General features: G+C 42.4%; 1 protein-coding gene across 1 annotated transcript in view; it reads left to right on the top strand.

Annotated features, from left to right (window-relative positions):
* The window catches only part of WNT10B (Wnt family member 10B), a 48,571-nt gene extending 35,785 nt beyond the window's left edge, over positions 1-12,786 (top strand). The window contains exons 3-5 of the mRNA XM_069972141.1: positions 2,963-3,225; positions 9,922-10,298; positions 11,728-12,786. Coding sequence (XP_069828242.1) covers positions 2,963-3,225; positions 9,922-10,298; positions 11,728-12,186 — 1,099 coding nt within the window. The 3' untranslated portion in view covers positions 12,187-12,786. The remainder of the gene's footprint in view (positions 1-2,962; positions 3,226-9,921; positions 10,299-11,727) is intronic.
* Positions 12,787-24,034: the final 11,248 nt, after the last annotated feature.

Below are 24,034 nucleotides of genomic sequence, written 5' to 3'. Positions count from 1 at the left end.
CTGCTATGGTTAATTGGAGTGCGGGCACACCCGAATGCACCCGAATGCCAATTAAAAAGAAATGAAGTACCGACCAGGATGAACTTCACAGACAGCAGCGGCCACTGTCATACAGCGTGTGAACCTGGCCTATGACTGTATCCACGTTTTCCAAGAAGCCCTAGGGCGGTATCTATGTTCTCTAGCCACCAGTATTCATATACCAAGCTTACTGGTTTGCACTGGTGCTGACATCTTATAACATAACATTGCACTCCAATCAAAGCATTTTGTGCCAACCCACTGATACTGTTGGGCGACAATTCAGCGCCATCATTGAGTTGCATATTGGACAACCCAGAACAATGTTGGCACGTCCACTAATGCACGGAGCATCCCTTAAGACCCCCCAGCCCCTTCACAAGGGAGAAAATATAGGTGTCATATTAGAAGTGCAGAGTTTTTTCCTCTTTCCGCTTGGACTATAGTGCTGGGCTGGAGGGTATCCACGTGTACTTTGTGTCCTGGAGCACCTTATATCTTGTAGTATTGATAGTTTTGTCTGCATTTGTTAACATGCATGCTAATAATGTATCTCTGTGTATGTTTTATTACATTCTCACTTCCTGTTTTGAGAAAAGCTGCTTTTATTACTATGGTTATAAAACATGAATTATTTTCCCTTCAGCATGGGCATGTTTTGATCTGTCGTTTGGTCCCTTGGCTCCGAGTTCTGTTTTCCTGCCCCTCCTACAGCAGGAGAGAAATTGCTGATCCCCAGTTCCAAAGTGAAGACAAATATATTCCCACCCTGCAGGGAGCGTCCCGCAGAGTTTCTGACAGCGGTCGAGTCTTCTGTCCCCACCCAGGGCAAGATGTGCAGGCCATGTGTTAACCATTTTACAGCCACATCTGCATGAACATAGGGCACCTCTTGGCTTAAACATTTGGCGCTTTAACAGAACCTGAAGCATGGCATGCAATGCCAGGTGACCTGCACACCTTCCCTTACATACGTATCCCTGGGACCAGACAGTAGCAAATAAAACAAGAGCCTAGAGAAATGGAAAAGAACATTCGGTGGAATGTAATTTTCTTCAGGGCTTGAATTTTTATTTTTATTTATTGCCAATGCATCTGACAGGTCCTATCCTGCACTTAATGGTTTCTTGTACATCTGTTAAAACTAAGATCTAAATGAATATTATAATCCCATCTAAAATTACATGGAGCTGATTGCCAAGGCATGATATGGTCTTTTGAAATGTATAGTTGTATTTCCACTTATATAAGACTCAGTTAAAGAGCAATACCAGATGCAAATAGAACTTACAGATCACCTTCTTCACCACCAGGGACTGTGATAGACTCCACAACCAGTTTATTACATGTTTCTTTCATACATGGTTTTCAAGAGCTCTGCTTGCTGTCATTTGGTAGGAACTAGAAATGAGCAAACCTCGAGTATGCTTGAGTCCGAATGAACCCAAGTGTGCAGCACTTGATTACCGGTGCCTGAAAAAGTTGGATGCAGCCCTAGGGAGTCCTGGAAAACATGGAAAAAGCCTATGGCCTATGGTTGTGTCCATGTTTTCCAGGCAGCCTTAGGGTGGCATCCAACTTCTTCAGCCACTGGTAATCAAATGCTGCACGCTTGGCACCCAAGCATGCCCAAACTTTGCTTATCTCTAGTAGGAATCAATAAGGCAAGAAAGATACAAGACCACAAGCAGATATATTGAAAACAATGCAGAATTGATACATAAAATATATTTTTTGAGTTTTTAAATGAGCTGTACTGCAGAAAAAAATATCTTTCACATCAACTGGTGTCAGAGAGCTATTTAGATTTTTAATTTACTTCTATTAAAAAATCTCAAGTCTTCCAGTACTTAGCTGCTGTATGTCCTACAGGAAGTGGTGTATTCTTTCCAGTCTGACAAAGTGCTCTCTGCTGCCAACTTTCCAGAGCATGAGAGGTTTTCTATAGGAATTTGCTACTGCTTTGTGCAGTTCTTGACACAGACAGAGGTGGCAGTAGAGAGCACTGTGTCAGACTGGAAAGAAAACACCACTTCCTGCAGGACATACAGCAGCTGATAAGTAGTGGAAGACTGGAGATTTTTACATAGAAATACATAACAAATATATATTATATTCTGACACTAGTGATTTAATAGAAAAAATAAATCGCTGGAGTACTCTTTTAATTGAGCTTGTCACTTTAATTCAAGCTTATATACAAATATGGTTTGGTGATTATATTGTACAGATCCAGTTCAATATGGTTTATACTCTGGATATTGCTAGATTTGTAGCTGGATCATTAAAAATAGATAGACATTTGTTAAATCGAGACACTTTAAATATCTGTCGGCCAAACTTTTGTTTAGTTGACACTAGAGATGAGCGGAACTTTCGGACTTTCAGCCCGAAAGCCGCTCGCGCCAGTGCGATGCCTGCGATCCCGGGAGCATAGTTGCGCTCCCGTGAATCTGCAGGCAGGATCTTCCAGGGAATTCAAGATACATTCCTTGAAAGATCCTGCCCGCAGATTCCCAGGAGCACAACTACGCAGGTATCCCAGGCATTGTAATTGAGCAAAGATGCCGTCGGACCAAAAGTACGACGGTTCGCTCATCTCTAGTTGACACCTATCGCTCCTGAGACACCCCATCGACACATATACATAAATTTCACATTCCTTTTTGTCTCTATGGGGATGGCTAAGCTGTGGTCGGACAGCTCTGGCTCCTGCTTATCCCTCCAAGAAAATAATAGGGTCGGGGACTGAAAATCAAGAAAGTCTGAACCCTTCTTTCCACCAATATCATCTATTGGTGGAGAGTTGGGAGGCTCTGGCAGGTATTAGCACCTTTACTGTATATTCATTATACACAAGAGAGCTGTACCAATGTCCACTTGCTTATTCTAGAATGTTCTCTATTTAATAACTTCTGACTTTTGTTTCTTCTCTCTCCAGAGTTCTATGCAATGATATTTTGGGTTTGAAGCTGCCCAATGACCCCATCCTAACTCCTAACACCGTCTGTCTGACACTACCTGGCCTAAGTAAGCGCCAGCTGGGCCTGTGCGTGCGCAGCCCCGATGTGACAGCGTCAGCTCTCCAAGGAATCCAGATTGCTATCCATGAATGTCAGCACCAGCTAAAAGGGCAACGCTGGAATTGTTCCACTTTGGAGACAGGGGGCAAAGTGCCACACGACAGTGCAATTCTGAAAAGAGGTATGGTCAATGCCAAGCAACCTTAGATGCATATAGTGGTGCATCCAAGAACTATATTGATATTAGTAGAAATATGGTGTCTTATTGATTAAAGAGGTATTCCCATCCAAAGATATTATCTCCTATCTAGAGGATTGACAGAAAGCAGATTGGTAGGGGACTGACTGCTGAATTAGGAAATGCCCGGCACCTGCCCATGCCCAGGACACACTGTTTATTCCAGGGGTTTCTGGAAGTCCCAGCAGTCTGACCCCCACCGATGAGCTCATATCCCCACTCCTGTAGATAGGGAATAACTTCTTCAGATGGGAATACCCCTTTAGGCTGGGTTCACACTATGTATATTTGAGGCTGTATTTGTGAGGCTGTATAGCAACCAAAACCAGGAGTGGATTATAAACACAGAAAGGCTCTGTTCACATAATGTTGTAATTGAGTGGATGGCCATCATTTAATGGCAAATATTTGCTGTTATTTTAAAACAACGGCTGTGGTATTGAAATAATGGCCGTTATTTACTGTTATATGGCGGCCATCCACTCAATTTCAACATTGTGTGAACAGATCCTTTCTGTGTTTTCAATCCACTCCTGGTTTTGGATGCTATGAGGACCTGACATGAGGACCAAATACTGCCTGAAATATACATAGTGTGAACCCAGCCCCCAACTACACAAATTTAAATATGTAGTGAATTGGAATAAACAAATAATGGGAGTAAGTTTGAGTGAGGCCTGGATATCTGAGCTGGACTAGCCAGACGTCAGTGTTTCAAAGACCTTGTGGGATATTACTATGCAGCAGTGTCAATAGTATTCTAGCTAAAGGGGATGCTGTTCGGTACCTCCACCTAATATGCAGCAACTGCAAAAAGCTATCCTGTAGAGATGAGTGAACCTTGAGAACACTGGGGTTTGTCAGAACCCGAGCATGCAGTATTTGATTACTGTTTGCGGAAGAAGTTGGATGCAGTCCAAGGAGTCCTGAAAAAATGGATAGAGCCTATGCTTGAAGTTCACTCAAGTTAAAGCAATGGCAGTTTGTTTTAAGGGTAGAAGAGCAGGTGGGAGGATGTAAGCAGACCACTGCCTTCTAAAGCCATCGGTAATGAAATGCCACACACCCGGTTTTGGATGAACCCAAGCGTGCTCGAGGTTTGCTCATCTCTACCAATCCGTCCAATATTCTCTAGAACAGTTTCAACACCTAGTGCGATGTCTAAGCCTCAACATATTGCTGTAATGCTGAAAGTCAAAGGAGGCCCAACATGCCATTATAAGTATGTCTATAATAAAGTGGTCATTAAGTATATAAATATATTCTCTGTGACTTCCCTTAAAGGGGTTATCCAGAATTAGAAAAAGCACAATTACTTTCTTGCATAAACAGCACCATCCCTGTCCTCAGGGTGTGTGTGGTATTATAATTCAGCTTTATACACTTCAATGGAACTAAGCTGCAAAACCTTAACCAAACTGAGGACAAGAGTGGTGCTGTTTCTGATATAAAGCAGCCATGTTTTTCTGAACCTGGATAACCCCTTAAGTTATTTACATCTTGTTTACATGGTGAATGATCAGAAAATTCTGAAGAATTGAATTGATGAAGATTTCTAAGTGGATTTTAAAGGGGATCTGTCTATTTGCTGTTAAGAGCTGCAGACACCATTGGATAGCTGTTAGGGTATAAAAGCAAACTGCACCTTTGGGAAGCTGATGGCAGTTAACAGACTTATAAAATTACCTTTTTATTTCTCAGCCAAGTGTCAAGGAGGTGGAGCCTAGATGCTCCAGTACCAAAGCCTGGCACCATTCAATTGCACTCACATTCCAACTTCAACTGATGTTCAGGAAGAGCGCAGATTCTGCATACAAATCAGCACAAATTGTGGCCATGTGCCATGAACTTAACCTTAGTCCGTATTATTTAGGCGTTATTACAGTTCGTAAAGTAAGTGAGTAAGGCAATATATTAGGTGATTCCTGCATGCATAAAATGGTATATGAGCAATATTTGGGACAGATGACATCCATAGCAGGTGCAATACTTACAACGCTATGCCCATGTTAAGAACCCATAGCACAATGGAATAGCAATAATTCTACTGGATGATAAACTTTTCAAAAACATTTTTACCATCAAGTTTTTAGAACAATTTCCTAAATAACAACCTTCAGTTAATTTTATGGGGTTTTTTTTTGCTCCCTTACAATAGATTAGAATATTGAAATATCCAAAACACTAAGTAATGAGATTGGTAAAGATATAAAGTAATATCGACTATATTATACGTAAAGTCGTGAATACGTTTTCACAATTCACCAGGATTATCAGGATTATTTTTACAAGTGTTATATATGTCAACTACATTAGTGTCTTTATTTAAGAGTTGACATTTTGAACCTTTTTAGTTTTAGACAAATGGACAGAAATGTTATCGTGTTAGACGATATTATTTTTTATTGTTTTATAGAAAGTGCTTGAACATACTTGTTCTGTAATAACTGTGAAACTTATAAATTGGAGATTAGGTGTAGACGGGTGTAAAACATGCCCATGGGTGGCAGACAGCTTTCTTCTTGGCACACCTAAATTGTGACTAACTCACGTCTATGGCCAAAAAAAAAAAAAAAAACTCAAAAAACTTGCCTAATGATAGTCCTAGGTGAAGCTACTCCACTTGTAGAGATGTTAATCTGGGAGAAGTGGCAATGAAATGAAATATTAGTAAGTATTGTATCATTGAAAACTAATACATATGCATTCCAGGTCCTTTTTGCTGAAATTATTCTTATTTACCAATATTAAGAATAGGGACCAGGTTAAAGTGGAGCTGTCATTTCAAAAGATTTTTAAAAACATGCATGGTTTTGTTAGAGTAACCAAGGTTACAAGGTGATTTTAGTGCTTTCACTGCTGTTATTGAGCCCCCGAGAGTCCCCTCCATGGTGCACAACTATTTCGGGCCCTATTCCACGGGACGATTATTATTCAAATTATCGTTAAGTCGTTCGAATCTAAGCGATAATCATTCGGTTGAATAGCAGTTAACGATTAACGACCGAACAAGAAATTGTTGATTGTTTAATAATACCTGGACCTATTTTTATCGTTGCTCGTTCACAAATCGTTCGCATTGAATAAGACGTCATTCGCAGTAGTGACGAACGCAATAGCGACGACAAGACAACTGCAAGAACGATCATAAGTAACGATTATCGTTCCATGTAAATGGGTGAACAATTTCAGGTCTTTCACAATAGCGGTCGTTTGGATCGTTTATCGTTAACGACTATGCGGACGATAATTCACTATTGCGTTCATTTCAAAGGGTGGGACCAGAGGTGAGCTGCTACACATACATGGACTTTCTTTCACTTACTTCTCTGGCTAATCCAAGCACATATAGCTCTTTAGTATACCATGATATGGGGCTAGAAAAAGTGTACTACTTGATTTGTAAGGTGCTATGGGAGCAGAAATGAAAGAAACAGCAGCATTTGGTTCACAGCCAAAAAGGGTTACACTAAGCAGTGAGTAGCTACAGTTGCTGTCAAGTAGAAAAACAAGTGTGGGGGGGGGGGGAGTTTAACACTGACACTTTGGACAGTAAATACACTGGTATTTACACAAGGGACAGCTACCGACAACAGAATACAGTGGTACAGTACCTTGGTTTAAGAGTAACTTGGATTAAGAGCGTTTTGCAAGAAGAGCTCACAGTTTTTCAAAACTGTAACTTGGTGTAAGAGCATTGCCTTGGTTTAAGAGCTCCCTCTACAGGATGGGAGCGAGTGAGGGAGGGTCATGGTCTGCATAGTGTGGTCTACAGCACTGTACTCTGACCCAGGAAGTCTCCATCACCTTCCAAATCATAGCAGATCTGTCAGCCCTTGTGTTTCCTATCCTCTCCATTCCTGCTATAATGTGCCTGCACTCACACTCAGCTATACACACTGCTGCTGCTATAATGTGCCTGCACTCACACTCAGCTATACACACTGCTGCTATAATGTGCCTGCACTTACACTTAGCCATTCACACTACTGTATATAAAATGTCTGTCACTGTCCTCTTGCACAGCTCTGTAAATCTCACTTCCTGATTTGTCCATGTTGAACCCCTTCCCAATCCCTATCATGTGACCACACAGACCTCTGACAGCAGCCCTGCTTGTCTATTCTAGCCTGTTGTACTACACAACTGTATTATGGGGATCTGCACCTCCATCCTGTATCTACAAACTGCTGCTGTTTTTTCATTCTTATGCAAAATCATTATTTTTGTGGTGTGGAACCAATTGTCTGCATTTCAGTAATTTCTTATGGGAAAATTTGCTTTGGTTTAAGAGTGGATTTGGATTACTAGCACAGTCCTGGAACGAATTATGCTCGTAATCCAAGGCACCACTGTATTACGGATGGTCAGAGATGAGAAGGAAGCCTTGATCTACCTTTGAGGTACACAATGTGGAACATCTTCTGTAGGCAGGCTCACCTTGTAGGTACACATCACAGACTTTATCACATCCATACCTCTTTTTAAGGATTGAGGGCCTCCTGTCCAACTGTCTTCGGCTTCACAATCACCTCTCGCAGCAACAAGCAGGCCAGACGGGGCCAGGGGGCCCTCAACCGTGAGATTGGTACAGGTTTCAGACTTGCATCTCTCTGACATTTATATGAGAAATAACCCCTTAATGAATAAATCTGAACATCATCAATAAATCAATACAAAAAACATGAATAATGACAGACACCAGTGTTAAGCAGAGCATAAGTATAGATAGATGTAAAATTACTATATAAAAATCAAACATTGGCTTGGTAAATAATATTTTGATATAGTGACAATTGTAGAAATGTATAAATAACAAAAGAAAATACTTAAACATGAGGAAAAACCATTACAATGAAGTGCGAAAAATGTCACCACATTAACCGTGAATTTACCCTGGTACCATTGGAACAACTTCAAACTTCTCTGTCATCGGTAAGCAGCCTAAAAGCATATTGAACCATGGCCAATGAGGAATGAGTTATGAAGAAGGCGAAGTATATAAAATAGAATAGAAGCTTACTATTTACAGCTGCTTCTGCTGGGAAATTCCCAAGTGCAAGTAATAACTTCACAAATTGTGGAGCTCTAACTCCCCGGATGGGAGTTTTGGGGAACTGTGCTGCTTTTAGTGTAAGAGGCAGAACTAATATTCATTTTTAACCCTTTGTTGTAGCATCCACCACTATCCCGATACAGGAGGTAACTGGTTTACAAACATAACAGGAGTGCTAGAAAAGAACTGACGTGACTAATAGAGGCTTATCCTACAGGAGAGGGCCATGATGTATAAGCAGAACGGAAGGCCAGTATATAGGAAAGGAACTGTTGGGAATATATCCAGTAATTGACAGGCTGTTATGGCATTAAGACCAAAAGGTATTCCCATCTCAACTAACATAGTTAAATTTGTAGGGCTTGTCAAGTTTAATATTTTAGCCTACAGTATATATATATATATATATATATATATATATATATATAGCAAACTTGCCTCATTCTCCTTATAGGCTGCTCTTTCCTTTTATTGTTGACAGCTCATTGTCTAGGTTACAGACCACCACTCTGCTCTAAAAGCAGTGGTCTGCTTGGTGCATATATAGATATAGTAAACACATTTATATTTATTATACAGTATATACATACATACTATATTTCAATACATGTACCTTAACGCTACATATGCACAAGTAAGACCACTGATTTTAGATCAGAGTGGTGGTCTGTAACCTAGACAGTGAGTCAACAAGGAAAGGGAAAGCGCAGCATATCAGAAGGAGGAGGCAAGTTTGCTAAATGATTGTATTTGCAAAAGTATTTATCACTTGATGATCCCAAGAGGTTTAACTATGTAATGAGATGAGAATACCCCTTTACCCCTTTAACAGACTCTGTTAGCAGACCTGAAGGAGGGGAAAGGGGGGGGGGGGCGGGAGGTATAGAATGTTCCTAAAAAAAAATTACAGTTTTGGTGGATCTTAAAGATACCCTGTCAGTAGGTTTATGCAGCCCTATCTAAGGATAGCATAAACCACAGAAAGACAGAGAAGCTGAACAGAACGGTGTATCACTTTCATTGTTCTGTGCAGCTGATTCAGAGATATCCATCTGAATAACATGGACAATAAGTAGTCCTCTCCATTATGTGCATGAGCCCAGTAGTCCTGGATATTCATGAGAAGCAGAAAACTCCGCCCACTAGCTGCTGATGGGCAGTTATCTATCCATGCTGGGTATAGGCACCAACTGTCAATGAGCAGCTGGAGGGCGGCGGAGGGGTGTGGCAAGAATTCTATTCTCCTGCATATTAGGAAAAAGGCTGAACAAAATGATGGAAGTAATACACCAATCTTTTCAGCATTTATATCATTAGTTTATGCTGCCCTCATTTAAGGTGGAATAAACCTAGTGACAGATTTTCTTTAAGGTTTAGGATATACAGTAGACAAAAGGCAAAACTAGAAGGTGCATATTTATATTACAAACCATACATAGAATAGGGAACTCATTATGGCCAACACATGTATTTCTTAGGGTGAGGTATCTAATTTGAACAAAAATATGGGCACAGATAAATCTAATATAAAATGTTCAGCAGGCCAAGTCTACATTATTTTCTTGTATTTTTATCTCCCCCAGGTTTCCGGGAGAGTGCCTTTGCCTTCTCTTTGCTAGCAGCTGGAGTCATGCATTCAGTAGCCACTGCTTGTAGCCTGGGTAAACTGCAAGGCTGTGGATGTGAATGGAAACGGAGGGGAACTGAGGAGAAGATACGTTTAAAGTTGAACCAGTTGCAACTGCAAGCTTTATCTAAGGTGAGGGGTCTCCCCAGAGACTTGACTCCGCTGCTTCGGGAGACCCCTGAGCCCAGCCCCCAGGATACTTGGGAATGGGGTGGCTGCAAACACGAGCTGGAATTTGGAGAGAAGTTCTCCAGGGATTTTCTTGATTCCAGGGAGTCACCAAGGGATATTCAAGCACGAATGAGGATACACAATAACCGTGTGGGGAGACAGGTAAGATATACATAAATATATATATAAATACATGTCATTGACCCCGTCGAATCCTGTTCTTCAACTAAAGAAGGAAGAAAGTGGGGAAGATTGGAAATCTAGCGGACAGTGGAAGAATTTTTGTTTTTTGAAACCAATCAGTTTAAACCTTTTATTTTACCACTCTCTGGCGGTTGCAATGGCACAAATAGCACAATGTCTTTTTTTATGTTTTCGTACCGAATACATTGTAGCACATTAACAAAGTAACCACTGACTTATAATACATGAGCAAGTAAAATCATTGAAATAACAATACAGTAACACAACAGGCTGCATGTGCTTGAACCTTGTTTGGTGCCATGTAGAGTCCCCACACTGGTCCGTATTACAAACCCTTACATGCTATAGACACAGGTGGGGGTGGAACACACGCAGATTCTGGGAAGCATTATTACCAATGGTAAAGAGGCAAATCTCCGTTGGTCCAAGACAAAGTTGCAATATTTATTGTGGCAGCTTAAGCAGCATTACAGCCCATAAAACACAGAACATCTGACTGCCAACGCATTTCAGGCTCAGCTGGGCTTTTGTCATGGCACTAGCTCAAAACACGTTGGCTGATTGTGGTTCTGCATTTTACTTGCTGAAATGCTGCTACAGCTGCCACTATAAAGATTATATCTTTCATGTAGATCCGCTGGAGCTTTCTTTGGCTACCATACATACATTATGTTCCATTGCATAAAGTCTCTGTAAGGTACCATTATCAACACTAGGAAAAGTTGTCTGAACTTGTGCCACACAGCAAGGTATAGCGCATGTTACTATTGTTTTAGTGGAGGTACAAGGACATACAATATTTGCCTACAGCATGCTAAAGGCACCATATTATAGGTGCATAACAAGACCACATCCATAAGCCCTTGAGGCCCTATTACACAGAGATAATTGGCCGTATTTGGCCGACTATTGGGCATTATGGCCGATAATCGCTCTGTGTAGTGAAAGGCATTGATCAGCTGACATGCACGATATCTGCTGATCATTGTCTTTCAACATGTTGAAAGACAAATGACAAGGATAGTAATGATCTGCTGCCGTCACCTACGAAAAAGGAGTGGCAGCAGACCACCGCTATCATCTATGGGCTCCCAAGACAATCTAAAGATTGTCTGGGGAGCCCCTCCCCCACTTATCCACTCATGTAATAGCACTGGCAGCAATCGGGGAACGCTCGCTTGCTCCCACTGATCGGCCCTGAATGTTTTTTAATTTTTTGTATGCGTGATCATGATGCAATAAATGCTTACATTTAAAGGCATGTCTTATATTACATTAATGAAGACCTAAAGAAACCTTACAACATTATAACAATAATTGGGATACTCTTTGCATTACAATGTCGTCCCGCTTTTTCCTAACAGCCTCTTCTTGTCAATCTTTCCAGGCAGTGACAGAAAACATGAAGCGTAGATGTAAATGTCATGGAACATCTGGAAGTTGCCAGTTTAAGACTTGTTGGCACGTAACTCCCGATTTTCGGACAGTTAGCACATTACTTCGTGAAAAACTACAACGTGCCGTGTTTGTGAACTCCCGTAATAAAAACAGTGGAGCCTTCCATCCACGTCTTAACAAGAAGCGACTGGCTCGTGAGCTTGTCTACTTTGAAAAGTCTCCAGACTTTTGTGAGAGGGACCCTCTGGTAGACTCCCCTGGTACTCAAGGAAGAGTATGTAATAAGACAAGCCATCAGATTGACAGCTGTGCTAGCCTTTGCTGCGGACGAGGTCATAACATCTTGATGCAGACACGACGGGAACGATGCAACTGTCGCTTTCACTGGTGTTGCTATGTTATGTGTGAGGAATGCCGGGTCACACAGTGGGTCAATGTATGCAAGTGAGGAGTATTGCAACTTCTTCATATCTCAGTTCTTATAGCAATTAATTTATTCCTTCTCAGTGCTGATGTACAGTATGTAGTTTCTGTTCTGAGGTCGCATGGAACTTGCTATGTGATTTAAAGTAATCAAATCTCAAGGGGAATTCTACCTTAACTGGCAGTCCCTGAGAACAATATCTTGCAAGGTCTAGACTTCCATACATTCCAGGCCCCATGGACATATAACTATATTTTTGGATTTTTTTTTAAAACAGTGGTTTACGGAGATAAGCAAGTCCAGTTAATCCTTGGATTAAACACTGTGGCATCTCATGGTCTAGAGGAATTGCAGTACACGGTCATACAAATAATATACTTTCTATAAAAGGAAGAGTAAATAATGAAAGATGTTCTTTTACCAAAATATTCAGTTTTGGACTTTGGAAATCATTGTGTAAGTGGTGTGCACTTACTCAAACTTTTAACTGAGAGACCTCCACGTTTACATATAATTTGATGGGGTTAGCCCAGGAGAGTCAGAGAGGATATATACCTAGGAGGTTTATTTATTGGAGTTTGTGTACATCTCTTAAATTAAAGTATACTTTAGCTTAACCTTCCATTTAAGGTTTACATTATTCCTATAGAATTATGTGAAATCATTTTAATGATCACGTCTTTTTAAACAACTTCCTTCTGTGTGATAGCCAATGTGAGTCCTAAAATATTCATAATCCATTTCATTTAACAAAATGATTTATTTCAGAAAAACAGCTCTAAAGGCCTGGCTATTAACTGTCTCCCTTCCCTGCAATATGCTGTTGTTGGGGGAAAGCTGTCTCTACTAACAGCAAGGTCAGGACAGAACGCAGGAAGTGGGAATGGGGCTTAGTATGTGCTCTGTGCAAGAGAGGGGGAGAGAAATATTGGGCTGTTTACTTGTAAACTGGGTCAGTCTATCTGATGAAAATGAATACAATGAGTACAAAAGAGTGACAGTACAAAAAAATTTAAACGTAGAAAATTAGTGTAGTGCACGCCTCACCAGACTGGGCTCAAGGTTCAGATCATCTAAATAAGTAATAGAGAGAGACAACACTTTTTGAAGTGAAAAGTGTGGCTTTATTCACACCCTTGCAACGTTTCGCCTAAACACAATAACTTCCTTGAGAAAAGCTAGTGTGTTAGCCAAAACGTCACAAGGGTGTGAATAAAGCCACAGATTTTTTCACTTCAAAAAGTGCTGTCTCTCTCTCTCTCTCTCTTTCTCTCTCTCTATTACATATGTGATAAAGATGATCCACACTGTTCTTGAAAGGTAGATACAAGCTTTCCTCCATCTCTGACCACCCATAGCTTCTCAGTAGCAGCAGTTCAGTGCTTTGTTTAACCTGTGTTTCTCACTTCTGTTTCTTCTGTTCCCAAAGCACAATGTAAAGCCAGTGTATGTGTAACCCCTTCTCCCTCCCACATGCCATCCATAGTACTGTATTGTGTTGGTCATTCCCAAGCACACTGCAGCCTGTTCAGTCCAGTGCTTCTTCACCTACATGATGTCATGGTATAACATAGAAGAGTGTGTTATGTGAAGTGATTAGCCAGAGAAGTAAGAGAAAGGAAAAACCTGTGTGTGTACTACTGACAAACAACTCAGTGCTGTTCCCATATCCAGGAGTGAATGAAAAAAGCTGTGCACCATGGATGGGGCTCTTGTGGGCTCTATGACAGCAGTAAGGGCACTAAAACCACTGTATCACCACTCCAAGAGTTAATGTAACAAAATCATGCATCAACATTTTTTTTGATGTTTTAAATGTTAAATTATGGTCATCTGGTCCTACACCAAGAACTGCTGAGAGGATAAAGGTAAGTGAAATGGGCTTGTTTGATAAATGAAGATGATAAGGATTGATGAGGTATCCTAGCCACTAGACCACCAGGGAGATAATTGATTAGGGATGACAGGAGGCAACAGATATCATGCTAGGCAAGTGGGTATTGATTGTACTAAGCCAGTCAGAGCACCTATCAATGGACAACCCATCTAATATATGACATCATCACATACACATGCATATACACATACACATGACTAGGTTTCAGTGTAAGCGTATACTAGAAAGTAAGCAGGGTTCTTTATGACTTAAGACCATTTATAGAAGTATGAAGACAACTGTAGTACACTGTTTTCCTAAGTTGTAACCCTGAGGAAACGAAAGGTAGTTATGTTCTAATTCTTCTAAAGAAGAAATAGAGATGGAATCGAATCCAAGAACCAACAGACAAAATATTAAAGGGTTTGGCCCACGAACAATATTTCAGCAAAAGGCATGGTTAATGTATGACGCAAGGTCCTGGGAAATGGGATCTGAGTCAATATCATTGGGGTGGTGTGCACTTTATTCACTGGTGATACCAAACCCTTTAAGTAGGTAAAGCATAGGCTCAAACTACATAGAGCTCATATAGGAGAACATATAGTTCAGGGGACTGAAAATTAGAGATGGAGCCGGCAAGGGAAAACCATTAAAATGCAATATACATGTTAGGTAATGGACATATATAGTGCTACTTCTCATGTACAGATAAGGAAGTTTATCAAGTGTATGCCAAGCCCTACCCACTTATGGCACAGCTGACATAAATAAACCCTAAACATCATCTGTTTCACAATTCCTATTATCTAATTGTTTGGTTGAGTTTGTCTTGCTAGTTTGAGTGAATTTCAGAAATTAATCAAACAAAACTGCCTCAAAGTACACTCATGGAGTTGGAGTCAGAAACACAATATAATTAGACATTCTCATCTGAAGAAGTTATAACGTGTCTACCGGATGTGCATAAGAAGATGATCAATGGGGTTCCCAGTGGTTCATGAGAAAATTGACTTCAGAAAGAATGAAGCTTCAGAGCATCTCAGCAATATTTGGAAGCCCTATAGAAAATAAACTGTGTTAACATTTCAGATACAAGGCCTCTGTGCATTCTGAGGGCCATCCATTTTCTCCATTCTCTTGATTGTGGGACTCCCAGCAATTTTTAAGCTATTTGCACCACACTTAACATGTGTGTGGAGCTCTGTGGAGAAAAGCATGGCCTCCCCTACCCTGACATATGTACTGTAATTTATGATATAAAATGGTTTACAGCCATTTGCACCAAAATTATTAAGAGGCCTTCATCTTAAAAATGATACTTACCTACTACGGTCCTCTCAGCTACAGTTGTACCTCCTGTCATTACTCCTTCAATTCATCCACTGCCCCTTCTCTCTTCTGCCTGCTTCTGACACAGAAGGTAGGGGCAGGACCAGCTCACTCAGCCAATCACTGGACAAGATGGGATACCTCTGCGGACAGTGATAGACCGTGTGGGCAGGCCCTGCTCACATAGTTACAACTTTTGTTGTACTACTAGAAAGTCTTGTGATCTATAAGATATAAATATATCTGCTCACGTGACCATATGACAAACCAGATAAGAGCCTGGACCGTGTGAACGTCTGCTTTCTCAATAGGGTCCACACTGTGCCTGAAAATCAAGGCTTCCTTTTTATCTCTTACCACTCATAAAGCTCTGAGCAGTTTTCCTTTATGTAGCTCGTCATCATTAGCAGGTCACCACTTAGATCAGGGCTGATTCTGTGATGGAGCCCCTTCCTTACTGTAATCCCCTCTCTTCCTTCCATTTAGCTTGTTATCAGCAACAACAGGACACACATACCATATTGCTGTAATGTGTGAATCATCCTCCGGTAAAGTGCATGCCTGTCCAATACCGTGCACTTTCTCTAGCAATGTCATGGCATAGCAGAGAGGAGCAAGTGCTGTCCTGTGATTGGCCATAGAAGTAGGCCCCAAAGGAAGTCCCTGTGTGAGTAGTCCTGGCAAACAACCCAGCACTGGTCCAGCACTCTCAAATGGAGAGAATAAGGAATAGCTGTGCAACATGGAAGCGACTTTCAGGCTCAATAGCGGCAGTAAGAAATCTCCTTGTCACCATTCTGAAGGTTTAATGTAACAAAATCATGAAGGTTTTTAAATTCTTTTGAAGGTAGATAAATGATAAATCACATGGGTAGAACCTAGGAGAGGTGTCTGGTCAGATGTTTTCTAACTGATTTTACTAAAATATTTTCATACTCGGGCTGATATGGTTTGATATTTATAAACTGTTATAGGCGTATACAGGGCCACCATCAGGAATTTCGGGGCCCCATACAACCAAAGTGTCTGGGCCCCCCACATTAATAAAAAAAAAAAAATAGTATGTTGGCCCCACGCCTTGCTGGGAGGTATAATTTGGTTCAGATCAATTCTAGAGAACTGGCTCATATTCCCCATTTTTCCCAGTGGCTTAAAATGTAACCTCTGTTATACAGTTATAAAATTGTAGAAATTAAATGTGAACAAGGTGCAATTCAAATAGACACTTACTTGTATAGCTGCCTCTTGTGATCTGTATGCAGTGCATTATACTCACCCCTGCAACGTACAATTTATAGCGTGTCTACAAGCCCAGCGGGGCTCATTATGATGGAGACTAAAACTTATACAAGAGTGGGGTAGGGGTTCCCCTGTATTCAGAATGCTGTTGAGTACTAGGCAATGCCCCGTTTGGGGTTATTGAATTTCGAGGGTCTGGGGGGCTGTGTGATTTGTATATGTTCACCAATATCCCCCTCCCCCCGGTATGCTCACTAACATAGAATATGTTGATAAGGCTAATATAATGAGGCTGTTCCATGTTAGTGAGCATATACAAATCACACACCCCCCAGGCAGACTAGTTTAGCTCACCCAAGCCAGTGATAGCGAATACATGGCGGTGAGAACGCTTTCTAGGAGATCCTGTTTGTGCAGCAGAGGTGTCTTTATCCTGCTCTGCATAGACCCTCGAAATTCAATAATCCCAGACGGGGCATTGCCGAGCACTCAACAGCATTCTGAATACAGGGGAACCCCTACCCCACTCTTGTATAAGTTTTAGTCTCCATCATAATGAGCCCCGCTGGGCTTGTAGACACTCTATAAATTGTACGTTGCAGGGGTGAATATAATGCACTGCATACAGAGCACAAGAGACAGCTATACAAGCAAGTGTCTATTTGAATTGCACCTTGTTCACATTTAGGTTCTACAATTTTATAACTGTATAACAGACATTACATTTTAAGCCACTGGGGAAAATGGGAAATATGAGCCAGTTCTCTAGGATTGATCTCACACACAGACACCAGCACACATGTATACAGACACCAGCACACATGTATACACACATACAGACACCAGCACACATGTATACAGACACCAGCACACATGTATACACACATACAGACACCAGCACACATGTATACAGACACCAGCACACATGTATACAGACATACAGACACCAGCACACCAGGGCACGATGAAGTTTGAACTTCTGCAACCTGGAGAAATCACCTGATATCACCTGCAGTCCTATGTAACACCACATAACACAGTGGTATCTCTGAGTACAGATAATGTAGTAGATTTCACCTGCAGTCCTATGTAACAGCACAGATAACACAGTGATACCTCTGAGTATAGATCATGTAGTAGATGTCACCTGCAGTCCTATGTAACAGCACAGATAACAGTGATATCCCTCTGAGTACAGATAATGTAGATGTCACCTGCAGTCCTATGTAACAGCACAGATAACACAGTGATATCTCTGAGTACAGATAATGTAGTAGTCACCTGCAGTCCTATGTAACACCACAGATAACACAGTGATATCTCTTGAGTACAGATAATGTAGTAGCTGTCACCTGCAGTCCTATGTAACACTACAGATAACACAGTGATATCTCTGAGTACAGATAATGTAGTAGTCACCTGCAGTCCTATGTAACACAACAGATAACACAGTGATATCGCTGAGTACAGATAATGTAGTAGCTGTCACCTGCAGTCCTATGTAACAGCACAGATAACACAGTGATATCTCTGAGTACAGATAATGTAGTAGCTGTCACCTGCAGTCCTATGTAACACCACAGATAACACAGTGATATCTCTGAGTACAGATAATGTAGTAGCTGTCACCTCGGGGCGCCCCTACTAAATGATGTTCTACAAAATAAGAAAAGTGTCATACAGTGACTCACCGGTGATGTCTTCTTTGATCTGAGGCGTCACTTTCCCTTTTCCTCTCCATCTGGCCCAGTCCTCCATGATGAGTCCTTCCAGATACGTTTCATCCCCTTAGAACCTGCGAGACAAACAATTTAGGCTCCGCACATTTCTAGCAACTTCCTTTCCTTTCTCCCCCCTGTAGGCTCCCATAGTAACTGCACTGTGTGGGATGCCCCCTGTATGTAGGATCCCCTGCTGTGCCCCCTGTATGTAGGATTCCCTGCTGTGCCCCCATGAGCTAATAATGCCCCTAGAGGTGGCCCCCATGAACTAATAATGCCCCCAGAGGTACCCCCATGCACTAATAATGCCCCCAGAGATGCCCCCATGAGTTAATAATGCCCCCAGAGGTGCCCCCATGAACTAATAATGCCCCCAGAGGTGCCCCCATGAACTAATAATGCCCCCAGAGGTGCCCCCCCATATACTAATAATGCCCCCAGAGGTGCCCCCATGAACTAATAATGCCCCCAGAGGTGCCCCCCATATACTAATAATGCCCCCAGAGGTGCCCCCATATACTAATAATGCCCCCAGAGGTGCCCCCATATACTAATAATGCCCCCAGAGGTGCCCCCCATACACTAATAATGCCCCCAGAGGTGCCCCCATATACTAATAATGCCCCCAGAGGTGCCCCCATATACTAATAATGCCCCCAGAGGTGCCCCCCATATACTAATAATGCCCCCAGAGGTGCCCCATATACTAATAATGCCCCCAGAGGTGCCCCCATATACTAATAATGCCCCCAGAGGTGCCCCCATACACTAATAATGCCCCCAGAGGTGCCCCCATATACTAATAATGCCCCCAGAGGTGCCCCCATACACTAATAATGCCCCCAGAGGTGCCCCCAATGAGATAATAATGCCCCCAGAGGTGCCCCCATATACTAATAATGCCCCCAGAGGTGCCCCCATATACTAATAATGTCCCCAGAGGTGCCCCCATACACTAATAATGCCCCCAGAGGTGCCCCCATATACTAATAATGCCCCCAGAGGTGCCCCCATACACTAATAATGCCCCCAGAGGTGCCCCATGAGCTAATAATGCCCCCAGAGGTGCCCCCATACACTAATAATGCCCCCAGAGGTGCCCCCATATACTAATAATGCCCCCAGAGGTGCCCCCATACACTAATAACGCCCCCAGAGGTGCCCCCATACACTAATAACGCCCCCAGAGGTGCCCCCATACACTAATAACGCCCCCAGAGGTGCCCCCATACACTAATAACACCCCCAGAGGTGCCCCTAAAAAAAACAAACATCCTACTCACCTAATCCGCGCTGTGCAGGCAGCAACTCTTCCTCCTCCTCTTCGGGCTCCATCTTGTGAGCCGCAGGGACGGGACTTCCGGCAGACGTGATGACGTCACATCATCACGCCTGCCGGAGGGGCACATGATCACGGCCCGGCCTCCCATAGGCTGCTGGTATGAAGTGCCGGCAGCCTATGGGAGAGAATACAGGAGGAGGACGCTGACAGGTCCTTCTCCTGTATTCTGATCGCTTTAATGTTCCGCCCGCTGTGCTCCGCCCGCTATGGCCCAGAAACTGCTTAGTGTGACCCCTAAGGCTGTCATCTGTAGTCGATGGTACCAGCACAAGAATGGGAGCATAATAATACAAGGCTGCACCTCAGAATAATATATGAGTATCAAAGATATTTTATTATGCATATACTATTACTATAATCCAATATTGACTTGTTTGATGGGGTGGTTTGGTGTACATTGAGCCTTAAATTTGTCTTGCCATCGTTTGGTTATGCATAATAAAATATATCTGATACTTTTGTATATTATCCTGAGGTGCAGCCTATTATTATTAAAGGGGTAGTGCGGCGCTAAACAATTATTCACAAAATAACACACATTACAAAGTTATACAACTTTGTAATGTATGTTATGTATGTGAATTGCCCCCTTCCTCGTGTTCCCCCACCCACGCTAGACCCAGAAGGGTGGTGCATTATACTCACCGCATCTCCTGTCGACCCCCGTCCGCCATCTTGTGACAATGACGACGTCTTCGGGAGGCCAGCCGAACCACTCCATCCATCTCTAATGTCGGCCCCCCTCTGCCGCGTCATAACTGTGCTCACCCGCGATTGGCTGAGCATAACTGTGCTTTTCGGGCTTAGTGGCTAGCACTTATTTTTTTTATTTTTTCTCCTGAATGGAAACACAAACACATTATTACTCAATAAAGGCACAGAGAAGCATTATTACTATATGGAGGCACAGGCTGGTATTATTTCGGAATGGAGGCACATTGGGGCATTATTACTATATGGAGGTACTGGAGGGCATACTCATAACTACTGATTTGAGGCATGGGGCACAGGGAGCATTATTACTGAATATAGGCCGAGGGGGGAATATTTACTTAATAGAGGCACAGGAGGACCCTATTACTATATGGAGGCAAGTGGCACATTGTTACTATATGGAGGCACAGGGAGCATTATTACTATATGCAGGCACAGGGAGCATTATTACTGTATAGAGGCACAGGGAGCATTATTACTATACAGAGGCAGAGGGAGCATTATTACTTTATGGAGGTACAGGGAGCATTATTACTATATTGAGGCAGAGGGAGCATTATTACTGTCTGGAAGTATAGGGAACATTATTACTATATGGAAGTACAGGAAGCATTATTACTGTATGGAGGCACAGGGAGCATTATTACTATATGGAAGCACAGGAAGCATTATTACTGTATGGAGGCACAGGGAGCATTATTACTATATGGAGGCACAGGGAGCATTATTACTATATGGAGGCACAGGGAGCATTATTACTGTATGGAGGCACAGGGAGCATTATTACTGTATGGAGGCACAGGGAGCATTATTATTGTATGGAGGCACAGGGAGCATTATTACTATATGGAGGCACAGGGAGACATTATTACTATATGGAGGCACAGGGAGACATTATTACTATATGGAGGCACAGGGAGCATTATTACTGTATTGAGGCACAGGGAGCATTATTACTATATGTAAGCACAGGGAGACATTATTACTATATGGAGGCACAGGGAGCATTATCACTGTATGGAGGAACAGGGAGCATTATTAATATATAGAGGCAGAGGGAGCATTATTACTATATGGAGGCACAGGGAGCATTATTACTATATGGAGGCAGAGGGAGCATTATTAGAGAATAGAAGCATCGGAGGACTTTATTACTATATGGAGGCAAGGGGGACATTATTGATATATGAGAGCCTCCAGGTTCTTCTGGTTTTCATTCCACACTCCAAATATATGGAGCTAAGTGAACTTGGGATTTAGATTGTGAGCCTCAATGGGGAAAGGGACTGATTTAATTGATGTTATTGAAGTTATATACCGCTTATATATCGTTTGTGCTATATAAATAAAGGAACTATTATTATTATGGTAGCAAATAACTAATCGATAATCAAACATTTACAATTGTTTTGAACCTGAATTGAACGTGTGTCGTCAACTTTGAGTGTTTTTTATGTGCAGTCATGGAAGATGGAGGGGGGGGTAAAATTATACTTACGCTATACTTACCACTGCAGTCTTCTATCTACTATGTTCATTATGGCCGCTCACTATTTTAAGGTAATGTAGATATTAAAATCTGTATTAGACTAAGGCAGGTTAAAAATACAAGAGAAACAAGCCTCACAGATGCACAACGTAGTTAACAGTATTTTGGCAGCAAATACAGATTACAGCATCAGTGGAAATGCAGTGAGACAAATGTTATTTAGGAGAGATTAACTTCTTTAAAGCTACGGACCCCTAGGCAAATGAACGATTTAAGGGTGGACTCCACATTCCACTGCTATATGTTGTAGTATCTAGTATCCCTATACATTGTCTGCGATGCACTTTACTGCTTGTATCCCATCGCCAGGTAATAAAACCATCAAAAGTATGTCCCCCTCTTAAAGGGAACCAATCAGCACATTTATGCTGATTGGGCTCCCAGAATGGCTGCACCCACATGGAGACGGCAGTAAAATGCATTTTAATGCCGCAGATGAGGCAGGGGGAGAGCCATGAACTAGTCATCAGGGCTTTGACTAGTCACAGCTATTTGTCCTGACAGCGCACTCTCTGGAGTGATTAGTGGCCACTAACTGGCCCCCTTGCCTATCAATCACCCCGCAAAGCGCACTGAGCACAGAGAGCTGACTAGTCACAGCCCAGATGACTAGTTTACGGCGTTCCCCCTGCAACATTAGGCCATGTTCACACAACGTAAGTTGTGTATTAATCATGGCCATTGTTGCCGATGTGCAACAACGGCCATGATTAATACACAACTTACGTGCACTGCTTTCTTAGGGAATCCCAGCCGGAGTGTATACACATAGTATACACTGCGACCGGGATCCCTAGCGGCCGCACGGAAAACGGACATGTCAGATTTGTGCAACTGTTATTCAATGAATAGCAGCTGCACAAGTCTGACAAGTCACACAATGGAGCGTGCGGCTCCAGCTGCACGCTCCATTGTCGACTATGGTGAATTGGGATGCGGCCGCAAAGGAAGATCGTCCAACCGGCACTGCAGTACTGGCTGGGATAATCTTCTCTGACAACGGCTGTGTCACAGAACGGCCAGTCTCATACACTGTGTGAACATGGCCTTAAAATCCATTTTACTGCACATGAAGCCCACATAACCCAGATCTCCCGACAACATAGGAAAGGCGGCTGCCAGGTGGGTGCAGCTGTTCTGGAAGCCGAACCAGTACAAATGTGGTGATTGGTTCCCTTTAAAAGGATTAAATTACTTTTATATGTAACGACTTGCATTAATGTGAATCTACTAGTTTACCTTAAATGGGAATGTATACTTACCAGTCCTCGTGACACTGGTTGTCATTTTCGGCTCTTCCAGCTGGAACATCTCGGCCCAGTTGAGCAATTGTCTGCTCAGCCAGTCAGTGAATTGGGCAGTGTCCCATGCCAGATTATCTTAGCGGACAGTCACTCAGTGTATGTGACGTTACAGGTGGAAGAGCTGCAGTAAGCCGGCGGCTGTCAGCTGGACTCAGGAGTGGAAGAAACTGAGCACAAGGATAGGAATAGTTTTGTTTAATATGTTCCTGCACCCCCTGCCTTTCTGCTTTATTCTTTTTTTGATGAGACACATAGACATCTATCCAGCAAATATTTGTATACTCTTGCAAAACCAAGTAAAGTCAAAGAATCACAGAAACATTGAAAGTATTTCACCCAATGCCTGGACGAAGCAATCTAGTCTTTAGGCTATGGCATCAGAACTCTTCAAATCGAATCGAAGGTTCTTACTGATGGGATGGAAGTGACATAGGCACAACATTTCGGGGTCCTCCCATTTCTCAAGTGCTTGTCAATTCTTTGGGCAAACGGTGGATTGAGCTTGAGAATATCATTGAGTCAATGGGACAGGCAGAACTTCAAGTCCGCCATGTCCTCCTCCAGGTCTCCAATGTTTTCAGCCCATTCATCCAATCACTGATTAAGACCAGACAGTGTAGCTGCCAGTGATTTGCTGAGCAGGCTGTCACTCTTGGAAGTGACATCCTGCTAAGCCAATCACTGGCTTACTGAGACAGGACAGCACCGTAGCAAGTTATTGGCTAAGCAAGCTGTCACTCTAAAGATAAGAGTGACAGCACGCTAAGCCAATCACTGGCCACTGTGCTGTCCTGT

This window comes from Dendropsophus ebraccatus, chromosome 5 (genome assembly GCF_027789765.1).
Source record: "Dendropsophus ebraccatus isolate aDenEbr1 chromosome 5, aDenEbr1.pat, whole genome shotgun sequence".
Lineage (NCBI taxonomy): Eukaryota > Metazoa > Chordata > Amphibia > Anura > Hylidae > Dendropsophus > Dendropsophus ebraccatus.
The sequence above is the reverse complement of the archived record's forward strand: the minus strand, read 5'-3'. Positions and strand labels throughout refer to the sequence as shown.